General features: G+C 43.3%; 1 protein-coding gene across 1 annotated transcript in view; it reads right to left on the reverse strand.

Moving 5' to 3' along the window:
* The window catches only part of SNX10 (sorting nexin 10), a 36,066-nt gene extending 13,845 nt beyond the window's left edge, over positions 1–22,221 (reverse strand). Inside the window, exons 1-3 of the mRNA XM_050891306.1 lie at positions 22,131–22,221; positions 6,377–6,432; positions 49–135 (exon numbers count right to left, since the gene is read on the reverse strand). Of these exons, the coding sequence (XP_050747263.1) occupies positions 49–135; positions 6,377–6,400 (111 nt within the window). The 5' untranslated portion in view covers positions 6,401–6,432; positions 22,131–22,221. The remainder of the gene's footprint in view (positions 1–48; positions 136–6,376; positions 6,433–22,130) is intronic.
* Positions 22,222–23,346: the final 1,125 nt, after the last annotated feature.

Raw genomic sequence — 23,346 nt, forward strand, 5'->3', positions numbered from 1 at the left:
ACAGCAATAAGAGCCCAAAGAATCTGCACTGATATTTTTTATACTTACATGAATAAATATCTCATAGTCTACGTAAGAATGCCATGAGTCTTCTTTTTGTGTCCTGGGGTCTCGCACCAAGACAGTTACAAATTCCTGCAAGTGCATAATAAAAATCAAGCAATTAATTTCAGAAGACAAAGGGAGCCTGAAAGACTCTCTTGATTGCTCTGCTGTTCCACAAACTACTGTGCTCAGATTAAAAGCTGAACTGCTGTTTTATTGAATTTTGCAACCCTATAAAAGGGGAAGCAAAAAGCAATGAATCATCTGAGCTACACCACATGTCCGGGAAATTCCTTGCCAAACTGCTAGCTGAAAAGGAGTAGTTCAGATTAAGTAATACTGTGAAAAGCCATACATGTTTCATGCATTGGAGATTTGGTAATCTTAGTAGCTACAAACTGAAAACCTAACATTCAAAGTCACACACGTAAGAGAGAACTAGGCTTTTCCCACCCTTGTAGTCAACATTCACAAAGAATGTGTTACAAACCTGCTCCATGTACCAAATACATACATATAGCATTTTATTTGCTCCTAAATTTCTTTTGTCATTGTACCTGTATTATTTTATATCAAGTATATATACCCACTGATTTCAGGGATCTGAGGTAAGCGCTTGGCACCTCCACAAGGAGCTGAAGAACTGCCTTTTTTCTATGCCCCAAATGACTCGCTCCAGCCCACTGGAAAAGGATGTACCACTATTAATTGCCCCAGACACAGATTTAACACAGGGAATTCAAGGTCTCAAGCCTAGCGTCCCAGATGTTGTGTGGAAGGAGATGAATCATCCCCCTCTGCTGTGCCACATAAGTTCCTGGTGTATCAGGAAGTGTAAGCCATGGAGTACACCAGAGGATGCAGGACCTGGGCACTGCTATATCCCAGTCTGCCCATCAACCTGCCCAAGGAAGCACCACAGCCACACTGCAGAGCGTAATTCCCCATTTTGGGGGGACGATGATATAGAGTATTTGTCATAGAAGTTGTCATATATAGTTTATTTCCTTTTAATTCCTACATTTATATAATAATTTAGAGAGATCCCAAAGGAGCGTGAGAGGCCTGTGGGCATTACTGTCATGTAACTGGGCATCACTAACAGGAATTGGAAGAGGCTGAAGAATTACATACTTCCAAGTACTCTTAGCTAATGACCATGTGAAAACTTGTATCATGTTGTCCTGGTTTTGGCTGGGATAGTTAGTTTTCTTCCTAGTAGCTGGTATAGTGCTGTGTTTTGGATTTAGTAGGAAAACAATGTTGATAACACACTGATGTTTTTAGTTGTTGCTAAGTAGTGTTTATACTAAGTCAAGGATTTTTCAGCTTCTCATGCCCAGCCAGCCAGAAGGCTGGAGGGGCACAAGAAGTTGGGAGGGGACACAGCCAGGACAGCTGACCCAAACTGGCCAAAAGAATATTCCATACCATATGACATCATGCCCAGTATATAAACTGGGGGAGCTGGCTGGGAGGGGTGGATCGCTGCTCAGGAACTAACTGGGCATCGGTTGGCGAGGGGTGAGGAATTGCATTGTGCATCACTTGTTTTGTATATTCTAATTCTTTTAGTATTATTATTGTAATTTTATTACTATTATCGTCATTTTATTAGTAGTAGTATCATTATCATTATTTTCCTTCCTTTCTGTCCTATTAAACTGTCTTTATCTCAACCCACAAGTTCATTTTTTTTTCGATTCTCTCCCCCAATCCACTGGGTGGGGGGAGTGAGCAAGCAGCTGCGTGGTGCTTAGATGCTGGCTGGGGTTAAACCACGATACATGTTTGGAAAAAAAAAAAAAAAAAACAACAACAAAAAACCCCAATGAACCTGGTAAACCTGTATGTTCATACTGGGATGGAAAAGGTTTCTTTAAAATACAAAGGTTGAAAATGTGCCTAACTACCTGCTCTTTCCCAGGCAACAAATAGGCTGCCCTACTTCAGTTGCTTAAATAAGCTATTCACCCAAAAAGCTAAGCCAACCACTTAAACAATGACTCAGTTAAAGAAAACCATATCATTTTAAGCTGTAGATATATTCCCCGAGAGGAAGGCACTGCACAAGATCTCCAGGTACAGGAATCAGCTGTGGGAGGAATGACAGCGTCTCTGGTAAATGACATGCTTTTTTAGTACGACTTTGCATAAATCAAGAAATCTTGAACTAGAAAGCTCTCAAAATGTGTGTCTCCATGCCCAAACCACAGATGTCAGAAAAGAAACCTTCACTCTTCAGCCAAGTCTTCTCCCCCCACCATTACACTTGTGCATGCCACCAGCAGCAACCTTCAATGGACCGACAGGAGAACAATGACAACCTTGAACAGAAAACATATTTTTTTTTTCCCTGAACAGTCATTGCACTCTGTTCATGGCAGGGAAGTGTTCGTGGTCTGGAATAAATCATTTACCACGTTGATTTCCAGGTGGTACTGCTTCAGGGATGGGGAGCTTGTGGCCTGATGGCTGGATACAGCCCACGGTTTTATCTCACTTAGCCCAGCTCCTAGTCACAGGGGTGTTTTCTGCATTATTGCTGGATACCCTTTTGGTGTGTGTCACGAGCACCTTGCCAAAGAAAGCCCGTTTGAAAGGCTCCCACCACCTCTGCTGCTTCTTTCCTCGCTGAAGAGCACCGGAGGCCCGATTCTCCTCTGCAGCTTTTTAATCCCATGCCAACATGGCACAAGAGGAACAAATGAACAGAGCTGTAATCAATTCTACCAGCTGAGGGTCATGCCTTTACTTTTACAAAAACACTAGTGGGAGACATGAAGAAGTTACTCCCGCTCCTGAGCACATCTTGAGCAATGTGCTGAACAAAGGAGAGGAAACCATTTTTTGTTTTGTTTTTTTCCCCCCCGTCTGCCTCACTATCATATTTAGCATACATACATAGACAGAGCATACTTTCGGACCCACTGTAATATCTTTTCATATCCATAGTCTTACGTTCTCCCAAGTTTTTGTCTTCCCCAGCCTCCTATTTCCCTGTGTCCCACTCTTCCCCAGAGCTGCAATCACTTCTCCTAAACATACTTACTTTTCTTTCCTGAGCACTAAATGCATCAGTCCTGCAAGTGGAAGAAGAGGAGTTACGCCAGGAAGCTTCAAACAGGACACTGCTCTCCTCTTCCCCTCAACTACTGCAGCCCAGGAGTCACAACTGCAGGTAGCCTGCTCATAACCTAACCTCGGTCCCCTTCCTCTCATCTACCGCTGTACTGGCTTCTCATTGCACCTCCTTTTGTCCAGGTTCCCCAAATTACTTCATTTCCAAGTAACCTTCTATAACTCTCTCCTTCGTGCAGAATCAAAATAATCTTCGAAGTAAAATGCTTCTTTCAACCTCTGTTATACCAAAGTATTATGATTAAAAGTTACTATTGGATATGCTGAGGGTTAGCTACGGGTTACCTTGCAAATCATTCCAGACCATATGATTTACACAAAAAACTCTGTACACTTTTGATTTCCAATTAAATAGTTACTGAGTTTCAATACTGAGGAAGTCAAGCACCCTTCAGACTCTACCTATAGAAGAAAGGAGACCCGCTGTACACGCTGTGGCAGGCAGGTGTCTAGGCAGTATGTCACTGAGCCAAGAGTAAAAATGATCTGCAGTACAGCAGAGCACCTCAGCAAACCGCAGCCCTCACACAGTCAGTGTCAGCTCCAATTTGAAACACAAGGATTTCAGCAGAAGACTGGGTGCTTCTTCCCCCCCCCCCCCTTTATTTACCAAAGAATACCAAGGCTGAGTTCAGAATGAAGCAAGATAAACATGAAGCAACTAGAAAACAAAACCAAAAATGTACAGCCTTTCTCAAGATGCATGGTTACTTCCCCTATAAACATCTTGAATCCAGGAAGCGTTAATCCTAATTCCCGTTACAGTTTCTGCTGCTCTGAAACAGTGGCATTGCACACGTAGACTATGCCTTCTCTTTTGACCTTTAAGCCTTCTCCAGGATGCAAGACCCCACCGGGACAACAATATTGATTTAATCAAAGCAGCCCTAACTGCCCAGTATAGATGCAGACACGCTGCCAGAAAAGGTGCTTATGCCTCCCTGTCCCTATAAAAGTAGGCTTGTAAAGGCCAATATTCACATGTAGGCTATGTTAGGGTTCAAGCAGAGTTAGGTGGCAGAATACTCCTCTGGGAGATTGCTGTTGTATGCTCAGTTCATCCTGTGTTCACTGGTCACAGTCACCAGATTACAGCAGTTCCAGGTAATAATTGCCTCTCTCCTCTGTATATTCTCCCTTCCCTCCCCATCTTGCTATAAGAATTAGGATACTCTCAATAGGCATGTCTATCTTCAAGTCATGCACTGTTCACCTAGGGGAGGTGAGGCTGACCTCTTCCCTCCCACAGCCCACATGAAGACTAACTTCGTCTTTTGTCACAAGACTGCATTGCAGTCCAGCCGTACAAACTGGGAAGCAGAGCCCGAAGAGAGCCAAGGCTTCAGGGACTTTTTACTTTCGTCAACTGCAATCCTTTTCAAGGTGTCTTCTTCCCCCACCCAGTTCTGCTTGGTTTTTCCAGAATTGCAGATCTAGCTATTATGCCACATTATATATACTTTCCATTTTGGGTTTTTTGGTTTTGTTTTTTTTAATTGAGGGGCGCAATACATGCATGTCTATTATGCATTCAAGAATGATGTGTGTCCTGTAATGCTTAAGTGCAACAATTCTCTCAAAACCAGAACTTACTGCTGACAGTTTGAAGTGTCCAAGCTTGGTTGCGGAGGCCCATTGCACTGGGAACAACATAGACTCAACAGAAAGCTACTGGAAAAAGTGGCATCTCCATTTATTCCTTCCTCCCTGGAAACTGCTAAATTCATAAGCAAAACATTTCTTATCCAAACTGCTAGTGCTATAGCTTTGATATGGATCCCAGCAGCCATGCTGGCCCAAACATCCTCATGAAGAACTTCAGATCTGCCCCAAAAGTAGTCATAACTACTTAACAAGCAGGAATCAGCAGAGCAGCTTTTCTGGCTGGATGTGCCAGTTTACACATGGCACTGGTGGCATTTTGCTACCCTGTCCTCAAGGCCTGGAGCAGTCCAAGTAGTTAGGGTCACACATAAATGACAAAATGGCCAAAGTGAACCCCAAGCCTGGTTTACACCTACTCCCTCATGGTTACAGTCCTATGCAAAGAACATGAGTGCTGACAGCAGAGGAAAAGGGCAGCACTGAGGTCATGTACACACAAGCACTGAAAACTGAAACATTCCCATTTGGATTTGCCTCAAAAGGAAGAATACACCATAAAAGCATCCAAAGCAAACACAAGTAGTCTTTCTCTTTTTTTTTTTTCCCCTCCCCTTCCCCCTCCCCCCCCCCCCTTCTCCTGTTGGAAATATTTCTGCACAATGCAATGGATTGCTCAGAGACAAGGATAAGCCTGAAGCTCTACTGTATAGAATTTGACCACAAAAACTGTGTTTCTGAGATGTCTCTTTTTAACATTTTCCTATTAGGAAAATAGGAAATCTGACATGGAAACATCTATTTTTAATATGGGGAAAAAAAAGTCTACCACAAGGAGGAGCAATAAAAATAATCTCGCATTGGATAATTATTTGCATTAATCATTCCAACTGCCTTTTAATTCAAATCTCTGTGCTCAGGACCATATCAGGTGATAACCTCATGCTCCATGGTGCCACTGTTACACATTTGATTAGTCAATAGCCCCCAAAGAGTCATTTTCCACAAAGCTTCCAAGAAAAAAAATAGAGTTTCCCATCAGGTTGCCTATTAGTAAAAGGATAACCACAAAGGACATGGGGCTTTTCATGCTGAGAGCATTGGCATCTTCACTTCACGCAGAGTAGTAAGGCTGGTAAGAGACTAACAGCCGAGACAAAATAATTTGTTGAAACTTTTAATGTTCATTGGGACTGAGCAAAAGAGAACATGCAAGTGTGATCCTTGTGGTCCGTGCATCTGGTAATCAGAGTTCAGACCCAGCTCCAACCATTACGTCCTACGAAATACCTGAAGACTGATGGAGAGAAGACTGAAATCCAAGTCCTTCTCTCCTGTCTCAGTGTCTGAGCCCCTTATGCACAGAGTCACTTACTCTCCTCCTCTCTGATCCAATGAATATTTCATTCTTCCATCAAACTTTAACAGAAGGAACTGGCACTGCATCACTCCAGAATATTCTGTAGCCTGGCTATTAAAAGCATGAAGAATACAACCAATCTTTCCTGGTCCATGTGAACCTTAACAAAATTCAATCCACAACCACCAAACTAGAATTCTTTTTTATTAAAGCTTAGACATGACTTACCTGTTTTTCATGTTTTGGTGTCATCTTCACTGGTTTGTATTAAAATAAAAATCAACCTAAAAAACCAAAAGAGACATCAGATTAGCATTTAATAGTTATTTGAAGGTCATTATCACTTTTGCTAGGCATTAGTAGACAGTGGAAAGAGCCAGGCTCAGTGCCATATATACCAGAAAACATGTTTGCATTAACTATATCTAAGAATTCATTCATTTTAAAAAAATCCCATTTTAGAAGCACTGGATTAGTCCCCTTCTGGGGATATTTGTCATACGTGACAGTCCAGTGATGCCTGTCCATCTCTGGAAGTCAGTGCTTTTCTTCATTGCTCCAAGAGCTGCCCTGGGGCTCATCCTTGCACCCACCTCCCAACAGCTCCGCGCAGCCAGCATCCCCAGTGCACAAACACAGCCGAGGCAGTGCTGCCCACGCCTTGCTCCCAGGCACCCAAGCACAGGTCTGCGTGACTGCGGCTGAGGTCCAGAGACACTAAAACATCTGAGTCAGCAGAATCAAAAGCCCCTCTCACCTGTTTCTCCGAAACCGAGATAAGCAGAGAGACAAACTGTTTGGATCCTGCAGGCTAGCTAAAACTCAGGCTAAATTTCACGGTGTCCACTGTTTTAAAACCTCCAGGTAGGGAAGCGTATAATAAGACCAAATCAAAAAATCCCGTCATTAACTTATGTTTTAAATCTACTCTTTCACTGGAAATCCCGATAAATTTTGAACTACCTCTGCAGTCCCGTAAACCAGCTGGTTTGCTCAGGACAGGTACCCACATGGGAAGAGCAGGGCAGCTTTATTCACTTGCTAGCTTACATACACACTGCCTGCCTAAAAACAACTGCCATGGGAAAAGGATTTGCAATTTGCCTTCCCCCTTTACCTCTCCCACATGCCATCCAGCCACTGCCAGCTAACACCCAGCTACAAAAACATCCTATTGCTTCCTCAGCTGTTAGAAGTCAACCTCCTCTTTCCAAACCAAGAGGACCCAAGCAGGATCCCTCCTTCACCCCAGGAGCACAACTCCCTGCACTGGCACCACGGTCAGGATGGATGCCACTTGAGCAGGAGAAGCTGAGCAAAATCCTCCCGCACATCCCTCTGGGCAGGTACCTTGCACTGGAAAAGGTGAACTTGCAGCTTTCTTAAGGAATCCCCGGCAGCTGTTGTCAGCCAGCTGCAAAATGTTCACATGTGACTAGGGAAGACACATGGCTATGTTTTTGGAGGTGGTTTGCTAAGGTTTAGCGATACAGAGCTTGGAGCCGCTCTTGTTATTATACAACTATGTATTTAGGTCAAGCCCAGCTAAGGACTCCTGGACACCCCACCTCTGCCCAATGCCTCTTACAAACACGCCTAACTTTCAGATTACAACTCCACCTATTTTAATGAAACACAGCACAAAGATAAGCACACATATATTTCTTTGACCAGGAAATTATTTTCGAACAAACACATCTTTGTCAAATTTCTATAGGATCAGTTATATCAAAATAGGATACTCTGCCTCCAAATAGAAATGTCCATATACAGGACTTCAGACATCCTAAACAGTGCCACCAGTACAGCTCCCGTCTCCATAAAGATAAGGCCACCATTTCACTTCTGTAGCTAGGATGGTGCTGATAAAAGCAGAGAGGAATATCGAAAACACACTCCCAATAATTTTTTTTTTTTTTTTACTCAATGTATTTATGCTTAACTGGCATATATGCTCCAGGCTGAAGGCACAGAATAGCACTCGGACACCTCTTGATGCACAGGCTCAGCAGTGCCAAGCAGCTCTGCAAGGTGGAGCAAGAATTTGGCTCATCACTTACAACTGCTGTTAACACAGAAGTATGTTAGGAGCCTCCCTTTTGGTGGAGATAAATGGCTTTTACCTCTCAGAAGAGCACAAGCCCACACCACAGAAAACACTGTGCAGGGCTCGGGCTGTTAGAATAGGATTCTGTCTGCTATTTCTCCCCATTGGGTGCAGCTGTAAACCTATACAGTTGGGGGGGGGGTTCCCCCCTTCTGTTGTAGTTGAATGTGTTCTGGTTTTTTTTTTTTAAATGGCAATTCAATATTTTTTTTTCAGTTATATATCTTTATTCTATCAGATTCTGCAGCCTCTTTCTCTCCTGTCTCTTAACTGATTTAAGTAAGAAATTATGCAAGCCCAAAATATCTCATTCCTGACACTGTTAGTGGATGACAGGGCTGAAATAACACATTTCATTTTGCCATCCGTTTTTCTAATGACCGAGTTATATGCCAGTGCAGGTTAGAAAGAACAGTTTAAACTCCAAACAGCCATCGCAATTTTAAATATTTAATGACTAAAATGAATATTTCAGCCCCCAAAACCTTCCTAAAATATTTAAAATACATCATTTTTTCATCGGGGGGGGGGAGGGAAATGCAAGCCCACCAAAGCTGCCTTTTCCACTGACTTCAGCAAGTGGGAGATTGCCCCAGTTGTGCTGCAGCCACTTGCAAACATACTGAATGCAGTAGTCTGTCTGGTAGCAAGACGTATATTTTGGGACTTCTTTAACACATGTAGAAGCCAGTGAAGCAGAACAGTTCAACTGTCTGCTTAAGAAGATGTCTTCTTATCTTCAGAAAAACCCTACCCAAAATACCAGTGACGGAGAGAAGCAGCCTTCAGAAGACAAACAGAAGGTTGCTGGTCTTTTTACTCAAAAAAAAATTTCCACTGACAGAGAAATGTACCAGTGCTGGGAAAAAGAATCAAAAAAGTCAGTGGTAGATCTGTATTTTTGATAAAATGCTTTCTGCTGTGACTGGGAAAAAACCCCGTTGCTTAGAGTAAGTTTTCATTCTGCTTCTGATCTATTATCAGATTGAAGACTTTTTTTATTATTATTACTTAGTTTCATTGGCTTAATATAACACCTGCTCCTTGCAGTACATATTTTTGACGGTTCTTAATTGTATAACCAACGAAACCGCCAGGGAACGGCTCCACAACTACCACCACCAACCACTCAAAAGCAAAAAGATTACGTAGGATGACTTGCCATACTTCCTGTGGCCTAAAAAAAAAAGGGGGGGGGGCGGGCGGGGAGGGAACCAAACCCAAGTACTGCGGTGGTTGTCTTAGGGATAACAGATTAACTGCAGTGCTCTCCTTAAGGATAATAGATAAATACTGTTAAGTATTCTATTTTATTTCATATTTTAGAGTTGATTTTATATTTTAAAATCTAAATTAAAACAGTTTATTTAATACTACTAGGGGAATGCCCTTTTATCATGCAAATGGATTGCTCTTAAAGGAGGAAGGAACTTCTCCCCTGCATTCCCAAACTGAAAGATGACATCTCAAGCAGTACCACAGACAAAAACCATGACAACTTGCTATAAGAACAGCACAAACAAATGCGAGCCCTCCCGGCTGCCTCACTAGTAGCTGTGTTTAGCTGCACAGAAATTTTATGATTTCACTCATTGCTGGGCAGTGGCCTTTGCAATGCTCTTGCCTGCTCTGGGAGTGCTCACAGATTCCACGCGGCCAGTGTTTCCTCTCAAGCAATAACTGTTGATCTTCGGCTCAAGAATTACCCATCCACCCACCTTTGGTTATTTCTATATAACTAAACGACCACCTTCAAGCTTTAACGGGGAAGAGTGATTTATTTTTAGACCTTGGTGATGACTGAAAGTCCTATCCAGTCACAAGCGAAGTTCTCACCTGCACCTTCAAGGTTGTTCCCGTCATCAGTATCAAATGAAACTTTCTTTCAAGGCTTCAATGTGACCAAGAGAGAGATCACAATTAAATCTCTAAATACTTCAAGATCTTTCCCGTATTTTAGGTTTTGCTTACCTGAACACTCATATAAAATGTTATAAGAATTCTAATCTACAGCCTGTAGAAAGTTAGGCTGCATCCCTACATGGAGTTCACTATCACAGAACACACCTGTGTGCACCCAACCTCACTACACACCTGAGATGGATCCATATGGATTTGTAAGGAAAATACACATGGTGATAGGGCGAGGGGGGTGCAGAGATATGAAGAATGGAGCTGTGCTAAAAGAAGATGCTAACTCCGGAGAGTTCAAAAAAGGCTATAATAAACTCATATAATCCCATACTAAAACATAAGTAGTACTTAGATTCAGGATGGGATAATACAAATTTATTTTGGGGAGCATTGATTGTATTTGCAGAAGCCCCAGGTTCTGGCCTAATTCTGAAAGGTCAGTCACTGGCAGAGAGCATCACTGCTGCGGAAAGAGCATCTCCTGGAAGTCCTACATGAAGGGGAGGACCTGAGAGATGCCTGTGCCAGTACTGTTGCAAGAAAGTAGGAAATGGAGGAGCCAAAGCCCCATTTAGTAAATTCATAGCTGTTCAGAAGCATAGATGAAATGTTATTACAGGTTTCAAAAGAAAGAATAACAAGCATCAGAAAGCAATGTTAACTTACTTATGAAACAAAACTGCCTAAAGTCATAAAACAGCCATACTGTATATATCAACAGAAATGTTCATCTAGTCCAGCAAAGACTTAGACAGTGACTTGTAGTGGAACCTCAGAGTACAAGAAACAGGCGAAGTTTTGAGTGCTTACTCCCCAGTTTTGAAGAAAATAATGTGAAAACTATATACAGGCAGCATACATTTACACATATAAATGTACCATTCTGTGATGCCAAACTGACCACAGTATAACACAGTCTGGCATTTACAGGAATTGGGTACATGGCCATCACAAAACTACTGTGCTTGTTGATGGGAAAAATCTTATTCAAATGCTGTTCCCCAAGCAGGGACTTCCACTCAGTCCAGAGTAACTCAGCCTCAGCGTAAGCAAATGCCTTCTACTTCACTTGGTCCAGTTTAATACTGGGGTCAACCCAACTGCAGTCATCAGAGGAGTCATGAGTTCCCCTGTGTCCCTCACTGTCCATGAACAGGATGGTGAGGACTGAAACTAGACTGTGCAGGTCACAGAGCATCCTTCCTTCTTTCATCTACCCTGCTGGTTACCCGCCTCACCTTCCCTCAGCAAATCATCATAAGGGTCTACTCGTTAGAAGTGAGAAAAATATGAAATACATAAGCATTTTCATCTTAACTCAGCACAGCACTCAGATGTCTGCAGACCACTTAGACCACAATAAAATAAAGTACCCCTTGAGTGAATCCATCTCACCTTCCAGGCTCAAGGTACCTGCTTCATCCGTGTTGTATTACAGTAGCAGCAGAATCGCTTTGTTGCTGAGCAGGAAACGAGGACACCTTCTAAGTTGCTTTTAAAAGAACAAGAGCTTTCCAAATCACTGACAGGATTCACAGACCTCCCCTCCAACCATAACGCTACGCAGAAACGCACTGCCAAAAATCATGCCTGTCCAGCTGCACTTAAAATTCCGATTTCCAGCCGCTGCTGTCAAGATGCTTAGTTAACTACTCTTTTCCTACAGGATTTCACTCCATTTGGTTGCTAAATACTTGTTTATGGCCACCAGGTATAAGATAGCTCCTCTTTAAATACTATGTTATTGTTTTTCCCCAACCAGCCCTTCCCTTGCGCTGCAATCTTCCTAGCTATTGAGACCTGTTTTATCAAGACAATGAATTCAGTTCATTTAAAAAAACTATCAAAGAAATTTTCATTCATTTCAGAGGAACATGGAAATCAAAGAGTTAATCAAACATACCAATTTCCCTCTCCACTCCAAAATATATACATGACATGGATTGTGGTGTCAGGTGTGGGTCACAGATTTCCAATTACAATGGTATTATAATCACGCTTTGAAGTGCATCAACTTAATACCATATTGCTGGACAGCAGCATGACTCACACACCAAGCCTCTCTGAAACCTCTAAAAGCCTAAAGATAAACAAGGAAGAAGTACTAAGAAATCTGTTCACAGTAGGAGAGAGCATTGGATGTTACTTCATGCTCCTCCTTTTTTTTTTCCTCCAGTCTCAAATTGCAGACATACGCTCAACGAAAGGTCCTCATGTACATTCCACAGTTTCAGTGGGTTGCTGATCCCAGAGCAACTATTACTTTGGGTTTTTTCCATTAGAAAATACCAGTAAGGCTAACGCTGGCAGATTGGGCTTTTAGGCAATGGCTAGAGAACGGTAATTGTGGGTCAAGACACTGAAAGAACAGTACATGCCAGCCTTCGTCATGGTAATTAGTTATCACTCCGGGCTGAAGCTTGCTACAGCTTCTGCAGACAACCTGGGGGCCACTCAAAATTCTCCTGCACCTCTGGCTCCTGTGTTCTCCAGGCAGCCTGTCAAGCTGGTCTGCCACATGAGCCTGCCTTTGCTAACTCTTTGCAAACATTACGGTGCATAATAAGTAGCTTAAACTACACTAAATTATTTTGTAGCGTAAATAATTGCTGGTTTTGTTGCTAGGGCATTTTCAGAAGGCCAGCAAAGAGATGAGGCAGTCTTTGAATGGAAGCATTGGTGACCTCCAAGGTAAAGTCTCAGTAAGCATGCTTGCTCCAGAGAACTTTTGAGATCCCTTGAGCTAAGAGAAATCCATTTCAGAATCAGCAACCTTGGCAATCTGGCAAGTTCAATCACCTCTCAACTATAGCCATACTCAACATGGAAAATACTGGATAAGCACTAGACTTCTTACCAATACTTATATAAATAGGGCATACCACTGGCAGTAAAACTACCTTTGAAAACAAAGGGAAAGCAGCAAGTAATTTCCAGGCTAAAACCACTTGCTGACATAGCACCTGAGTACTTTCCAAGTCAAAGTTCTGTTCAGTTACAAAAATGACAAGTAAATATGTACGTGTTGTGCACACACAAACCATACACACATCTTATTAGATGCACCAATGAGAACCGGCAATATAAAAGCACCCACAGACATATAAGCTACCCCTAGATATTTTTACATGATGCCAGTTACAAACAACACATTAGACAGCTGTTGCTTTTACAAGCTGGATTACAAACCAAAAAGAAGGGATTTGTAAATAGAGACTAAAGTATCAGCATTTCAGAACACTGATTAAAATCCTAAGAAAAATCTTAAATGCTGCTTCTGAGGGAGGGTTTATGTTCAGAGAATGGATGTTTTTCTTTCTTCCAAAACGTCATGTTTCTTACAGGAATTAAATATTTCATTGCATTAAATCAAATTAAGTTGCCCTAAAAAGCCAATCTTCCCCAAGGTATCCATCTGTAATAACTAATTTTTTACTTATCATGGGGAAAGAAGGGCTGATGGCAGCTTCTCTCCTTCCTGCTGCGTAAGCAGAGCAAAAGTCAGCAAATGCCATGCAGGCTTATTGCAACATTTCTTTCTCAGTCTCTCAAATGCAGAGGCTGACATCAACTGACTCCTTCCTTCTGACTCACCCCCTGGAACATTTTGAATCTCATGTGCCAGAAATTTCTCATTTTTTGTTCATTTCAAACGCTTTTAATTTATGATATGATTTTTCTCTGCTGCTTGAATTGCTGTTACGTAGCACTACGTGTTTTAGCTTGGCTTTCTTCCTGCTGTGGATTTCCTTATTCTACCAAAACGGCTGTTTTTGTGACGCCCCACCTGGTCCTGTCTAGGAAGTGCTAGTGCTTGTTCTTGTCCCCGGAGAGGAAAGTGAAGCAAAAGCAATAGTCTTGGCTGTAACCACAGAATTAGAAGTCCCAGTCTCATGACATGCATCCGGGGAGATGGCTGGGAAAGCCCAAGCACAGATACAGCCAAAAATAAAATGAATAGTTAAGTAATAACGTCCTGAGATGGATCGATACTAAGCAGTGTCTATAACTGCGGCTCAAAACAGCGGTAGGAAGAAGATACTGCAGTCAATACAGTGTGCTCACCAAGCATTTTGATCAACTCTGTTCAAACTGTTGTGTTTCTTGGGTCTTTCAAGTTGACAAAGCCCATGAGGGATCATTACAATGGTCCAGCTGCATCAGCTGTCCAGTCTTTCACACAGTGGCAATTCACTCTTCCCCTGAAGAATGCATCAGAGGGCCCATCGTTACGGCAGAAACCTACTGGTGTTGCATCTGTGTAGCTGCACCCATACATTGCACTAGTTTATGAGCTGGATCTATCAACAGTTAAATTAACTAAGACTGTATTAACAGTGATTTCAACTGGGCAGCTTGCTTGTTCAACAGGCTTTGTTTTCTTTCTGAGCTAGCCTGCGGCAGTGGCATGAAAACAATATTTTGGAAGTAACCAGCTTCTAAATAGCGTTACTCATTACTAAAGCAGACAATTCTGAGGAGCAAACAGCATTTGGCAGGAGGAACTTTTCATGAGACTGACCAATATGAAAATCAGGCTGAAAATCATTGATTTATCCATATCCCTGGATTTTCTGCTTCTCATTTCTTTTGTGCCCACTAAACGTTAAGATGTGTTTTTGGTTACTTTCACCCCAATTACGGACCCCGCTATTGCACCGTGACTTCATAAGACTGGCATCAGCCCTTGGCCAACTCTCAGCATGGGAGGCAGATTTCTGGTATGGAAAACTCCTTTCAGAAGTTGTGAGAGAACAGCAGGAGACATGACAAACACATAAAAACAGGAGGATGAGAAGAAAAGCAGCACTTGGGTTTGACTGCTCTGCCATCACAGCCAAGCCAAACGAGTCGCCGGCCAGCCTGCAACAAACACTGGCTCAAAGTCCAGCACCAAGAGGAGCAAAGGTAGAAAACTTCATGCCTGCAGGACAAATACGGCCCACAGCTTGCTTTCACACTGCCCAAACCCACATGATATTTTTCCAACAATAAATTCAAGTAGACCACTAAGTAATCTGAAGGACTTTTTCTGCCTTTAGCAGGAAAAAGACTTCCTACTCATGGAGCAGGTGCTGCCTAAATGAGCAGAATGCACAGATTGAAATTCATTTTAAACCTGGTCAGTTCAGACTGTATTAAAGCCTATGGGAAAACAACAGATCAAGATGAACCTGGTTTGTGTTGTTTAAGTAAGGCTTATTCCAGGTTCACTTAAGTATATTTACTTCAGGACAAAAAAAAGCACAATCCAGTCTTAAAACTGAACAAGTGTCAATTTCTATAATCACACTTTTAGCTAAACCAGTTGAAACCTACACATTATGTACGGACATATTTGAAATCCTATTTTGTGGTCCTACAGGCAAATCCATGGTAAACGCCTATCATGTGGCTGATGGGACCTGACAACCACCAAGAGATCCTCTCCAGCTCTACCATTTTGCAGAAACACAGCGATGCTGCGGGGACGATGGCTTTTCAGTCCAGGGCTACACACGCGTCAGAACGAAACTGCAACCAAGGCAACTTGGCAAAACCAACGGCCCAGATGAGGCGGGAGCAGAAGGTACCAGTTACTGCACATCCTCCGCAGCTGGAAGCCAGTAGAGGAAAGCCTCACTGCAGGCATCCAGCCTACTTGGTCACTGCCAGTAACTTTTCTGCAGAACTGATGCAATTGGGTCACTATGGCCAATGGAGATGGAAATAACGATTACTGATGACGCATTCCAGTTTATAGGCAGGTTTCAAATCCTGCAGCACTTTATATACAGGCAAGTGCTTTACATACTTGGAAAGCACTCTAAGGATAGTGCTGTCCTTGACAGGGTCTGTTTTATTGATCTAGCAGGAGAACAGGAAGGAGAATGGTTGTCATCTAGCCTAAAAACACAACTTTTGCAACTGTAAGAGCTAGCTATTAACTGACTGCTGAAAACCAGAATTTCATCTGCATTAAAGAGAGAATAAGGCTATTCAAGGTTTGAAAGTTATCTAGTTTAGCTGAGCTTATGGGGGAAAGACAGCGCTCCTTAGAATTAAGCTTTGCTAGAAATCCAGTGAAGGGGTAATAATATACACCGAACCCAATTATCATTTTCCACACTGCCAACAAACTTGTATTTCAGATGCCTAGGACAAATCAATTACCACCCAAGGTTAGAGTGATAGAGGCTCTAGTGATCCTCAGGTGGTCAAAATAATTCTGCAGTGTATTATTTATCTCTTCTGGAATGAGTGATTTGCCTTCCTGTCTCCCCAACAATTCTGTTGATTCAACTCCAAATAGTCATACCACAACCAATCTTCACCCTGACCAGACAGACACAACGAATGCAACGTAGTCATAAATTCTTGGGGAGCAGACCAACTGGTGTCACAGCCATTGAACGCTGGTCTCGTTATTTCACATGTCTGAAGACATGTGAGGGTATCTTTGGGCTGTGTTCCTCCATGCCATGAGACACAAGGCTATTACATTTAGCTGTTCTCAAAGCAAGCATGATCACAATGACACTACGCACTGGTGCGACTATTTATACATGTGAACGCCCAGCACGTCATAGGCTCTGGCATTATCAAAATGCTCTCCGGCACCCGAGACTCGCAGCTATTTTGCTTCTCCCTGTAACCACTCCCCAACACTCCCCTTACCACCTCGCCTTTTCACGCCTCATTAGTAGGAATTCATTTCTTCTGGGAAGAGACACGGCGCTCTTGGGAAAAACAAAGCCTTCCCCTCTGGGAAGACAGCTGAAGATCTCATTAAAACGGGTACCGAAGTTATGACTAATTTAAAACCACACATCACCATTATGCAATTAAAACAATGAGACTATTAGAAGGCATAAAGTTATAACCTGGTGACTGCTGTTGTACACATGGAGCAAGGTAGGAGAGCAGTTAGGGCTTCCCTGAGGGAAAGGAGGGGCAGGAACTTGAACTTGAAGGATGTGTTGGCAGCACACACACACACACACAGAGGTCAGGGTATATTACTCATTGTCAGCTCTGCAATAAAATAGATGCTTTGCTACAGGAGTAGAACATCCATTTTACTTTGAAGAGTAGTTTACCTATGAGTGATTGTATCCTCCTAGACAACTCTGACAGAGAAGAAAGGGAGAGGAAGAAGTAATTTTCTTAAGCCACAAATCCTTTAAATACCAAGAAACAGGAATTCCTTCATACCACAAAAAGCAGGCATGGAAAGTAAACTGCTTTCTCTTTTTACGCACAAGAGTTACCGGAGAGAAGATCCGTAACAAAATCATTTTTTTCATTTCTTTGAGAACAAATAAACCACTTATCAGTGTGCATCCTGCTAAACAACTCTGGGGCAATCTGTAACGCCAGTCACATGAAGATGCTGCAGCAAAGAGAAACTCCGTTCAAACCGATCAAGTCCTTCCGTCTGGGCTGGGCCCACAGAGTGATGCCGAGCTGTAAAGGTTTTTGCAAGGTTCACGGCTATTAATGAATTTGTCTGCCATACCAGGAGACATTTTGAAATAACTTGTGCCAAGGTGCCAGTGAGACAACGTGCAGTGCTGGTGTACGGACACCCTGAGCAACACCTGCATAGCACCAATCCCAAGACATACCCTGTTTAACTGCAGGCTTTCGCGAAAACAGAAGAAAACAAGCAAGAATGCAGGATGTACATTATTTATGTGACTGTCCCCGAAGTACTGAAGGAATGAGCGTAGCGGGGAGCAAGTACAGGGCCAGCAGAGAGGCTGGCAGGCAGTGTGGGCTACTGACTCCTTTAGCGCACAGTCTGTGGAGAACATGCCTGGCAAAGTCTGAAAGGAAACTGGTTTCTGGGACCAGAAGCCGTGAGGGCATTTAAAGATTTTGTGAATACATATCACTAATTAGACCTCGAGAAGAGAAATACTATTTTGAAGTTCTCCAAGTTGAAAGAGGATCACTAGAGGAACATGGTGGGAAATGCAGGACCATTTGCAATTACATTATTGGATTATGTTCCATTAAATCTCCCACTGATCCCCCTGCTCTGCAGAAATCTGCCCAAGTAGGATTCAGATAGCTAAACATAAATGTTCAGTGTCTTTGTGGATGCTCACAAAGTGTCCTACTTACTCGTCAGCTGCTGCCCAAGAAGAAGGTGGATCAGCTGTAGGTCATGTTGCATGATGTCAGCCTCATACAGATGTCCCAGATCCCCTCGAACAGCCCCCTTGAAAGGCACCAGTCACCCACATCCAGGCAACCAACCCATGCCCAAGCTGTACTGTGTAGAGATTGAGCAAGGAATGCTACAAATAAATAGGTCCAGAGCCAAAATACTATGCACCAGACTTGTGCATGTAGTTCCCTGTAGTCAACAAGCAACTATAGCACAATTTGCTTCTCTATCCCAAGAGTTATCCTGCCAAGAAGTCAGGAAATTCCAGTAGGATACATAGCTGTTTTTATCTCTTAGTATTTTTAGTATCAGAAGAACAAAAAAGTTGCTGAGTTATTTTTTTGAAATAATAAAAAGATGCAAAATGTTTAACAAGAAGAAAGAAAGAAAAATCACAATATCCTAAATTAACCCGATCTCTTACTTCTCTGCTTACAAAAGCCAAAAGTTTATGCATACTACATACCACATGCAGGGAATAAGATCCATGTGATACACTGCAGAGATATGATACACCGAATTCATCTCCTATCCTACCTGCCTACTCCCAGGAAGCAAGGAACATCTCCAGCAGTCCATGCTGCTAAGCAAATGTTCACAACCTTTTTACTTTGGGATTTATTATGGTGTGGGTTTTGTTGTGGTGTTTGTTTTTTTTTTTTAAATCGGCATGCCAGAGAAGTGTTTCCTTCTTTCAGATGGAGAAATTACAAAATTGTATGATAAAAGCAGAGAAGGTTGCGGTTGCCTGATATGATGGCGATTAGGAAAAGTGCTGAGAAAAAATTGACTAAAAAAGGGCTGCAAGACTGATTCAGCCCTTTACAGTCAGGAGGGCCCAAGTTCTGTACCAATATTCTTGACAGCATCTGTCACGCCACAGGATCAGAGGACCAGCAGAAGGACCAGCAGAAGGCCAGGCAGAGGGGGAACACCACATTGAAGCAAGCACATTTGGTACCAGCAGGTGCAGCCCCTTGGGCCAAAGGCAACACTGCCCTACAGCAGGGGCAATAAGCATCAAGGGGATGGAGGGAAGCATCAAGGACAGGTGCTCTAGGGTTGCTTAACTAGAAACAGGATGCAGGAAGCTTCAAAATGATGACTGCCACGACCTTCTGTGAGTAGGAAAATCTATTTTGTAAGAGATTCACGTGCCGCAGCAGTGCGAGCTCTGTAAAAATTTCTGGGAACATAGCCTTCGCCCTTATTATGTTCTGGTCCTCATCTGTTCAGCGCTACTACCTTACATCAGTCACATCACCAGTCCTGGCTAGATGGTGACAGTTCACCCCGAGAAGCCACATCACAACACGTTTACCAACTGCCGGCTTGAGTTAATGCTCCACCTCCTCTTATGCCCGAGAATTACTCAGTTTGACCCAAATCCCCAGCGGTTTTCGCTCTGTGTGGCACTGCGCTTGGGAAGGGAAATCCCAGGACACTCGGAGCCTGCAGCACAGCAGGGCACTGCTCATGTCCGACCTGTACGCTGCATCTACGCTAAAAGCATCACAGTGCTGAGGGCATGCAGCGAGTGCAGAGGTAGCTTAAGCAGGTATACCAGGGCTGATGAAAGGTGCTGCCTTCAGAATAGCTGTTCTTCAGGAGTTAATGCAGAAAAGCATAGCTGAAAACAACTCCTAAGTGTATTAAAAGATGAAAGGGAGAGGCTTTGAAGAGTAAAGGCAATGTTTACCCAGCTCTGCCTGCAAGGCAGGGAACAAGGGAAAACCAGAAAACCGTAAGTCTGTTGAGACAGGATCTAGGCAATATTACATGAAACACAGCAACGCAGTGTTGTGACGCTACTCCAGCTTTCTACTGGGCTATCCCTGACTGATTGTACCATAAACATATCTTGAAAGAAAAAAAAAGAAAAAAAAAAGGCAAAAACCAAAACAAACAAAAAAACCCACCAAACCTGCATCATTCAAATAAATTACTACCTTATTCAAATATATCAACTATTGCAGTAGATCCTATCACAAAACAGCTAATTTTAGGAAAGAGCATCTGCAAGCTGGCAACTGCTGTTTTGCTATGGTATAGAAGTAGGAATCCTTAATTCCAGTAGCTCAGCTGATAACAGTTAACTGCAGTTAAACTACAGAGACATAAATGAAAGAGGAACCATGATACCAATATAATTTATAATGTATTTGCCACCAGTATGAACATTTGGAGGTACTTGATTAAACAACTATTTCTGTCTATCTTCACAAATAGTGTCTTGTTTTCTATTTCGTAAGTTCTCTGGGACCAAGGACTGCCCTTCTGCCTATATTTGCACAGCTCCTACCATGGGGCACAAATAACTGAATGAGACTTCTAGGTGCTACTGTCTTCTAATTACACTACAGCATTGGAGAGATTATGTTGTTAGTACCTTAGTAGTAATATTTTCAGAACATTTTTCTCCTTTTTTAGAAAAATACTTAAATGTAATTATTTTGCAAATAAAATTTAAAATCATAATAAACTATAATAAAGGTAATACTTAAAAGTATTTATATGAATAAAAGCATGGTGTTCCAATGCAAGATCTTTAAACTGAAATTCATTAAAGGGTAAATACTTCTTAGATTCAATATAAAATATACATGATAAACAAGAGACTTCTGGATTTCAAGTCAAGCATTAGAAACATAGCATAATACCCTAGGCTGAAGCGGGCATAAATATTATTTTCATCTTCTACACAAAGAAAACATCAGTATTTCCATTTTTCTAAAGGAAGTCCAGTTTGTGTCATTCAGGAAAGCTCTGCCTTGCATTACTTTTAGTTTCAGTTTTCGCTAGCGCAAATAGGAAGACCATCCTCTTCCTGTCCATGTGAGGAGCAGAGTGGGCAACGAAAACTCAAGCTGCCGTTTTCCTTGGGCAACGGGTGATGTGGGCACGTGCCAGGTGGGAGCTTCAAACGCACCTCGGCGGGCCAGACCCTGATCCTCAGTGGCTTGGCTCCACACCTCCGTCTGCCTTTACCTTTCCACCACTGCTAGCAGAATTAGGCAATATTTACCTAGAATTGCCACATCCTCGAAGGGGCTGCGAGAACACCCAGCCCGTTGCGCCGATCTGACGGCAACTGTGTGTCTCTACGGGGCAATCTCAGCGGGCTGGGTGCGAGACACCAAGCAAACACGGGCGTCTCAAGGAAGAGCGCAGGCAGCTGCCGCTGTGCCTCATTCCTGTATGCGGCCCAAGGCAAACCCAGCAACTCAATCACTGGAACTTCGTTTCGTTTATAGATCGGCTAGTTTTAATTGCACACTGTGTTTTCGGAGGCTTTCTTCATATGGACCTAAAAATGCCCAGGCCGCTTAATTTAAATAACACACAGAATTTAAAAATAATAATGAGGCAGTCTCCTGATCAACAAAAAGGTATAAATACGATGTATTTAATACAAAATTATGTCATTATATACATTATACTATATACATTATATATTTATATATTACACACAATAATATGCATGATTATATAATGTATATACATAATAATATAATGTATATACATGCAGAGCTTTTGCACATCCATATAAAGATCATAGTTGCCAAAGGTGATGGACTCACTTCAGCAAAACAAAAAGCACTGGTTCAAAACAAGATTACTAATTACTTAAGCCAAAGTTTCTTACTGTCTGGTGTTAATCATTACTAACAGTAGTCACTTACACAGCTGTAAATCACGGCGGAGTCCTACATCAGAGATCATGGGAACAAACACTCTTTAAAAGACAGGGAGGCACCAAGCCCTCCCGCAGCCAGCAGTTCTGCGATCGGGCTCGCTGTTCGTACCTGCGCTTTCCCAGCCGTTGCCTAAACCCTGGGTTGTCTTAACGAGCTCACGCAGCGCCTCACCGTCGCCCGGAGACCGGCTCTACACCCACCCAGCCGCGCCGGCGTCTGCAGCTGCAGACACACGCACGCAGCCCGAGCAATCCCGCCTCGAGCCCCCGGTGGGCTCTGCCGCTGTACCGGCGGTGCCGCGGCCGGGCCGGCGCCACCCCGAGCCCCTCGGGAGGCCGGAGGGGCTGGCTGACACCCTCCCGGCCGTCCGCTCGCCCGCCCGCCGCCGTCCCCTCACTCACCGCTCGCCGCCGCCGCGCACAGCCCCAGCGCCGCCGCTCCCGCCCTCTCCCATAGGCCGGGAGGAGGCGGTGCGTCACCAGCAGTGGGCGGGGCCGCGCTCCCTCGCCCCGCCCGCCACCATCCCCCGGCGCCGCGTCCCCGGGGGACCAGCCGGCGCGGGTCGGGGGGGGGAGGGGGAGGGGGAGGGGAGAGGGACCGGCAGTCAGAGCCGGGGGGAGGGGGAGGGAGCACCTGGGCTGCGCCCGGGCTTTTTCCGCGGGGTGCCGAGTGGGTTTCCCGGCGGCTGCTTAATTTTTAAGCCCTGCGCTCTCCACCTGTATTCTGGAAACCCGGAGGTGCAAAGAGTGGCTTTCCTCAGAGAGAGTTATTTTTAGGGGCCTTTTAGTTAAGGGGGGGGGGGGGGAGAAAAAACAGAGAAATTAAGTTTGATAAATCCAATTAATTAATTAATTATTGTTTTAAGGGTGAATAAAATCTCTCCTGAAGGCTGATTTTCAGCTTTACTTGATTTCTCAGGAAATCAAAATACCAGTAATTTTGTTTCCTCACTGGGTTTTTGTGTTTTACCTCACTCACATCTTTGATTGCTAGATGTTAAAGTTCCAAGAGGGATTTGAAATACATGATTAACATTGTCTGCCAGGGCTTGGAGATCGTCTTGGAGATAGTACGGTAACTTCATGCCACATCTCTGGAACCTCGGATTCCTGGGTTTTGGAGTCTGGCTTCTGAAAAGGAGCTTAACAAGCTTGGGGAAATCATTTATCTCTGAGAATGCTTGTCTGTTGATGCTGAGGCTGTTCTTGTGTGCTGAAATTCTTTTAAGAGGAATAAATAAAAGCACCTTAGGAAATATCCACTAATGCGAGTGGAAGGAAAAAAGTTAATTTGCTGTTACAGCAAGAAGTAGTAAGGGTTTCTG

This window comes from Gymnogyps californianus, chromosome 2 (genome assembly GCF_018139145.2).
Source record: "Gymnogyps californianus isolate 813 chromosome 2, ASM1813914v2, whole genome shotgun sequence".
NCBI lineage: Eukaryota > Metazoa > Chordata > Aves > Accipitriformes > Cathartidae > Gymnogyps > Gymnogyps californianus.